The 7,544-nt window shown below is 38.7% G+C and overlaps 1 protein-coding gene across 1 annotated transcript; it reads right to left on the reverse strand.

Annotated features, from left to right (window-relative positions):
• Nucleotides 1-7: 7 nt before the first annotated feature.
• On the reverse strand, nt 8-7,195 carry LOC113812944 (cilia- and flagella-associated protein 97). The gene is made up of 2 exons (XM_027364881.2): nt 5,881-7,195; nt 8-4,008 (listed from the first exon to the last, which is right to left on the reverse strand). Exons 1-2 carry the CDS (start codon nt 7,105-7,107, stop codon nt 3,814-3,816), a joined length of 1,422 nt encoding a protein of 473 aa, XP_027220682.1. The 5' UTR covers nt 7,108-7,195; the 3' UTR covers nt 8-3,813.
• Nucleotides 7,196-7,544: the final 349 nt, after the last annotated feature.

Here is a 7,544-nt window from a genome sequence, read left to right on the forward strand (position 1 = left end):
AGATTAATTTTCAACAGTAGTTTTTATTGTTCAAAAGTTTTCACAGACAATGAAAGACAAGTATAAAAAATATTTACAAGTAATCTTAACGGCCGTGAAAATTGTCTCCAGTTTTAAAATGGTCATTTCATATTCCACACAACATCTCCTTTACACAAATCACAACTCAACAATAAGCAGCTCACAACATCCAGGATGGTCTTCTGGTTTCTGCCTTGTACAACAATTATCCGAGGGGCAGCATTTAATATGAAGAAAGGCAGGATGAAGAGAAAAAAAAAAAGTAATAAAAATAAATTTCTTGAAAATCCATAGTTATTTTACATTTAGAAAAATTTAAACAGATAAATATGTAGGTTATACCCAAGTTACATATATTTACATAAATCAGAAATGAAATGGCTTTCTGTTGACCTTAAATAAACAATTTAAAGTATAATTTTTACAACCTATGAGGAAATTACTTGTTCTTGCACCAAGTAATTTTATCTGGGATACTTTTATTGCTCTTTAAGTCATTTGCATTTTTATATGAAACCTGCTATAAAAATGAATGTTAAACAAAATAACCAATATATAAAATAAAAAAATGAATTCAAATTTAAAAATGCATTTATCTTACAAAGCCTGATAACAATGCGATGCTAGTGGAATATACAAAACTGATCAACCGTTTTCAAAATGGTCCCTATACACTTCAGTGCCATTTCCTATTTTCGATATGGCACATCACCTTCACAATAACACGTAAGCTTCTTTTTCACGAAAAGTCTGCACAAACTGCAAACTTTACTTTTTTTGTTTGTTTCTTATATTTTTTTTTCTCTCTTTTCATTTCTTTTCTTTTTCAGAAATTTATGAGCTGCTGCACACAATAAAGAGATCAATACATAACTTTATTGACACTTGGAAGCATAACAGACATGTTCAGATCTAAATTCTTCCGGCACTTCATTCTTTTTTTCATCTTTTACCAAAATGTAGAGAAAAATTCAAATTATGAACACCTTTCATTTCTTCAAGGCAATTTTCTTTATATGTGTATCTTTATACATCATATATATATATATATATATATATATATATATATATATATATATATATATATATATATATATATATATATATATATATATATATATATATATATATAATAAACACATATAAATATATAAAATCAATGTACTAACTTATGTGTTTGTGTACTTGAAGTGCTGTTCAAGAATTTTTAAACTGAAGATGTTAAAACTCACTGAATAAGATCATCTGACTAGATTAATAAGGATGAAATTTATGAGACGAGATGAGGCATTATGCACCCAGGGTGGTATTGAAGCAGGTGTTCTACCCTTGTTGGGTAAAACTTACCTTATGGAAGGACCAGCTGAGGTTAACAGTGAAGCCTCATCCCTGTCACATTCATAAGGCAGTATATATTATTATATCTATTTATTCACATGATAAATTGTTGATTTCATCCTCCTTGTATGATTAAAGACTGTTAGTGACACACAATACAGTTTCTTATCCTCTCATTACAATGGCGGCCACACAAAATAAAAGAAAATAATCAAATACCCGTCACTAGTTGATACTGCAGTGGCATTTACTACTGACATTAAGTATTGATGCCATATTACACAACATTACTGGTTTTCTGCTTCTTCTTTGTGCCTATAAGCTCAACCTGGAGGGGTGGTGCTGTTTCAAGTTTGTGCCAAAACCTACCATGACCAATTATTTTCAACTCGTAGGTTTCTTTCTCGCTCTCAAAGAAAAAAAAAGTTTCAGAGGTTATAAATAAATACCTTTGTTACCTTATATGAAGGTTACTCTTTTGCAAAATAAACAGTTCAGATTATGAGATTACCTGTTGAAAGGTAATATTCAAGCCAGATAAATATTGATATTGATGTGCATCAGTAATAGATCAATTGCCTATAAAGACAATTACTTGCTTTAGAGTTGGTAGCTAATATTGTAAGAATAAACTATCAAAAGAATATTCTCACTTAGCTACCTCTCTCCCTTGGCGTACCAAGTCCATTACTAAAGACATTTCCCTTAAAGTGCTAAGCATAATATTAATAGAAATGAAACTTCCGTTATCACACCTCCACATGCATTACTGTTCCTGTCTCCTGCTTTAATGCCATGGACTCAAAATTGTTGAATATCTAACTAACCCTGTTCACACTTCACCAATCCTAGGAGATCTGAGACTGAGGCATGAACTGCAGCGAGATACATGAGAAGTCCATAGTAACTGAACACAAGAATTACCACACGTTGAGTTGAGCAGAGGATAATTCAAATGAAATAAATGTGAGCATGAATGTGCATCCTTTTTGGCAATCCATTCTCAAGCTGGAGCCCTACATTTCTTTGTAAAAATGGTTTATCTCCTATTCTCAACTAGCAAGCACTGATAACAATGCTTTTCTTTACACTTTTCATGAAGATGATGTTTTGATACTTGTAAGAAAAGGCAGTCACTGCTGCAAGCTGCCAAACTGCCAGGCTGGAATCTCTCTTTATGCTCACATCTACTTCATAAGTATAATCATCTTCAACTCATCCCTTAAAATGCTATATACAACAACAACAACACATTTGGAACACATCAATGTTAATGTTCTCACATAACAGAAGCCATCAACCTTGACTGCTGCATACGTACAATTCACACCGTTACACCACATACTACATCCAATGGTCTTTCTTCGTTGATCAAAATGACTACCAAATATGTCTTGATGATTCAGATACAGGACCATAGCTACAGTACACTGGGGAACTCTGATGCACCAAAAAATGGAATGTAATAATAGCTGCAGTAAACTATCAAGTTTTCAATTACCCTTACGAGGTCTTTAACATGCATTCACTTTGTGGGAAATTTATGTCTTTAGATTATGAATTAAAGCATTGATATTTTTGCTAGAGAGGTAGTGATAGTAACCCCATATTATCTAATGTGTTTACGTTTCCAGCTGTAAACTCCATTTCACTCCAAATAATCACAATATGGGCTGACCACCTATTTGAGCTTCCTGTCACACATTTAATACAAAGTTCATTCTTATCATGAAACCTAATAACCCTAAACAGAAATTTCAGATTTCACACCTTAAAACAAACTTTGCATATAACTAAATGCACTCAAATGCTTACAAGTTTGGATGCATCGAAAGATGAAAAGTTTATCTACAACAGATTCGATTGAATTTCTGCATAGGGAAAAGTATATAATAAATAAAAGTGAAAGAGCAAAAGACACTGAGAAAGAGAAGAAAATGATCTTGTACCAAAAGAACCTTCACAGTACTTGCCACACTGATACCATTATGAATCCGTATATGTTATTTGCTCTACCAATCATTTATTCACTCACTAAAGTGAGAGCAACCTCTACGTAACACCAAGCAACTGTACATTTCAATGCATATTTGTATAAGTATAATGTGTGGTGACCTGGACAATGGGGTCAACAGTTGCACAAGTATGAACTTTGTTTTAATGCTGAAACTTTATTACAAGAATGTACACCTAAATGATCCTTAGTGCAAGGAAATAAAACTGGGCCATTTTCATGATAGCAAAAGAAATTAACATTACAAACTGGACACCTTCATGTGACATATTGGAATATAGACAGCACATTTAACTCCATAAAGGAACGTCATTGTTCTCTTAATGGAAGAACCTCCCTGTCAACTATTATTGGCAACTTGAGTACAAGAAAACTGTAATCAGCAGTGTTACAAGCTTCATATGCCATGAATTACCTGAAGTTATTACTTGATGGCTAATTCAGAGAGCCGTCTCTTTCCGTGGAGTTGGTGTGTTCACATGGCCTGGAGCTGTGCGAGCCGAGGCTCCGCAGGATCCTGGAGTGGTGGGAAGGCTTGAGGGTGGACGGAGGCCATGCGTTGTCCTATGACGGGGTGGCCGAGATGCAGTAACATCCCGAGAAGGCTTGGCCTCCTGGATTTTTCGCAGCAAGATCTACAAAGAGAAAAATTGCATAAATTAAGCATGAAATCACACAGCTTGAGGGACTTGATAATCATAGGCTACATTCCCCCCGCCCCCTCTAATACTAACAAATTCATGTGACTAGTTCATAAATGGACTAGAAATGGAATTTTGATACGGTACTCCTATGATATGGGCTCCCAGGGTTCATTTCTTATCACAGGATGCCCAGTTAGGATAGCTTAGCTTTGGTGTTCTTAAATTAGCACCTGACATTCCTAAAACACATGGCAAAATATTATTCAATATAAACTCATGCTGTGAGTACTTATGTCAAAAATACACCAATAAAACATATGAATTATGAGAGAGCGTGAAAGTAACTGTATATTTTCAGACACTAAACCTGACCATCTAAATATATAAACAAACAAACACACACAAACCTAGTTATTCACAATCATTCCAAATTAAAAAGATAAAATCCAAGAGTTTCACAGTTATATTGGAAGCTTGTGTTTTTACACAATTATCTTTGTAAGCGTGTTAACCTACTTCCTAAATCACCATAACAACACAATAAAACTATATTTTAAAAAACTGAAATGTACATAAACTTCAGAGCACTAAATGACTTTGTTTTATGTTATCTGTATTGGATGTAGCCCATCCATTTAGATGATCTATACACACAAATTACAAACATACAAATTTGTGTACCCTGCCTTTGAGAACTACTACAGAAACATAATAAAAACAAACATAATAAAAATGACTTAATGCTACTTCAAGACAAAGAAAATCTGTAAATCTGCATCAATATCAAACTATCATATTCTTCTATATCAAAGTCTATATATAAGAAAACAACTCAACATATTTTCATTTGTTTTGTTTTGAGATAAAAAAAAAAGAAAAAAATCAGTAATAGATCCTCAACCTGACTGCCTAGCTTTGCTGTGAAATCCCCTAGAGTTTTTCCATCTTTTTCAAAATGCCTCAAAAATTCCCATCAATTTCCTTGAAAACCACTCTTTCTACACTAAAACAAAAGCTTCTATGATTTCCTATTATGCACCAACAAAGAGGGTTGCTTCAGAGATGAAATTGGTTGTCTGCACAATAACAAAACATGAGAAGCTCTGAGAACAGCAGTAAAACCAGTCTTTCTGACATACATACACACTAAATTCACTTCTTGTAATCACACAATTGCACAATATGTATTTCTAACTGCCCTGAATCATAAATTGTAACTTGAGAAACGTGCAAATAAGAACTCTGACAATGTTAACAAACTAACTCTTGTTTCCTCATAAATCCACAAAAAATCATAAATTAATGGAGACAAGTTTACTAAATACAGATATCCAAGAGCCGTATGACATAATAAAACAGATTTTGCTTGAACAGAACAAAGCAAATAACATTTGAGGAACTAAGCTACAAGTCCATATTTCAACATCAACCTGATTTTTAGAGAAACTTCACATAAAGATTCTCGCAATACATATATATATTTCTCGTAACTATACATATATTCCATTCTAGATGGGAATATTTTCAAGCAAAGACTACTTTCAACTTCAAAAATAACTTCATTTTTAATTTACTCCACTCTCTCCCACTCAGTCTGATAATGCCACCTCTTGAAGCTCAATAATGACCACATCTCTCTCTCTCATTCAGAATTTCTTTGACAAAATATACTGTACAATAAATGGCCTTTAAAATCCCTCCCTTTGAACTTCTCTTCATACTAATAATCTTGCAAAGACATCCATTAAAACACCCAAAGAACTTATAGCATTGGTACTACTTCAACTTAGACTTTTACATGTACTACTGTTAATAATGATAGTGATATCAAAACAACATGAACAGCAATGGCAGCAAACTCACCATGTTTTCCCTGCGAATCTTCTCGTCTTCTCTCCTCCTTGTCACGGTAGAGTTCGCAGGTCTGTGGACGGACCGGCTGTTCTGGTTGGAAGAGTTATGCTGTCTGCTGCGGTTGTGTGCCGACATGATTTTGTGCAGGAGGATCTGGTTCTCACGGTCGATTCTCCGCACTTCGTCATTGGAGAAGGACATGTTCTTCCTCCTGTGGTGTGAGCTGCGAAGGTGACTGTGGTGGGGACTGGCGTCAATGGGGTGGATGGTGATGGGCGACGAGGGCTGATTGAGGTGGTACTGCTGATTGTGGTACTGGTGGTTGTGGTACTGGTGGTGGCCGTTGGAGCGGCGGTTCCTCTGCTGCTTCCTCTCCAGCTCCACCACTGCCTTCAGCAACAGGGTCATGTCCGTGGAGTCGTCACTGTTGCTGTAGCCGTTGCAGTGCGGCTGGGAGTCGTAGCCCTGGTCATGCCCGGGGCTGTCCTCCTCGCGGCACTCGAGGGCCAGGTCCCTGTTGTCGTGCAGTGCCAGGGGGGACGTGCCCAGGGCGCGGCGGGGCAGGACGGGGGACAGGCCCAGGGGACTCGCCGTGGCAGAGATCAAGGGGGACACATCGGTGATGTCACTCTCACTATCACTGTCACAGTCGTCGTAGCTGCTGTCACTGTCACTGCTGTCCGTCTCCGAGGACAGGTTGGAGTTCTCGCCGTCCATGTACATGAGGGTGCCGCGCTCGATCAACCTGTCCACCTGAGACTTGGGATCGTCATCATCACTGCTGTCACTGTGATCCCCGTCCGTGTCACTCACGTCACTCTCCTCCCACTCGTCAGAGCTGTAGGGGCTGGGGTCTACTCGTTCCATGGCTGCTGCTGCGCTCGCCTTGGCTGCCTCGGGGGAACTCGCACTACCTGCCTGCCCTGCGCTGGGGCTCGCACTGCCACTCCACCTTTTATCCTCGTCCCTCGCCACCTCCTGCGCTCCCTGCTGACCTTCCGACGGCCCAGCAGCAGGAGAAGAAGTGTCCTCCACACAGCGGTAACGGGAGTCCAGCCCCGACCTCGCGCCAGGTGAGGAAGCCCCGCGAACCGAGCTCAAGCGAGCGGAGCCACTGACCATTTCACTGCCTTTCGTCCTTTCTAACTCGTCATCACTGTCGAAAAAACCAAAGTCCACTTCACCGCGAATGTCTGGCTCGTACTGCGTGTCGTTCAGTCCTATTTTGTGAGCCATGCTGCCCCGGACACGGGTATTATAGGAGTCCCCCGCCAGCCATCGGTCCGCCAGCCTTCCCAGCCGCTGCCATTGACTGCCTCACGCCTGCCAACCGCATCCGTGACGTCACGCCTCCTCGCCCTTCTCTACTCGTAGATTCTCGTCTGATCGATCATTTTTCGAGTTGGTATTTCCCACAACGTTCTTTTCCACTTTGGATATCCCGTCGGCTGTGAAGATGGGGAAAAAGGCGTTCGTTGTAATAAATACGTACTACAACGACATCGTTCATGTTGGCACCGCCGTAGTGACGTCAAAATGGCGTCACGGGTGGGCGGAGCTTATGTGAATCATGTGTAGAACAACTAACAAAATCTCTGACAAAACCATTTTCCCAAGAACGGATCTGCTGAACGGTTTTTCCAACAAGCGAGTCTGATAGGCTGATATTAAAT

The sequence above is a fragment of the Penaeus vannamei genome, chromosome 2, assembly GCF_042767895.1.
Source record: "Penaeus vannamei isolate JL-2024 chromosome 2, ASM4276789v1, whole genome shotgun sequence".
NCBI lineage: Eukaryota > Metazoa > Arthropoda > Malacostraca > Decapoda > Penaeidae > Penaeus > Penaeus vannamei.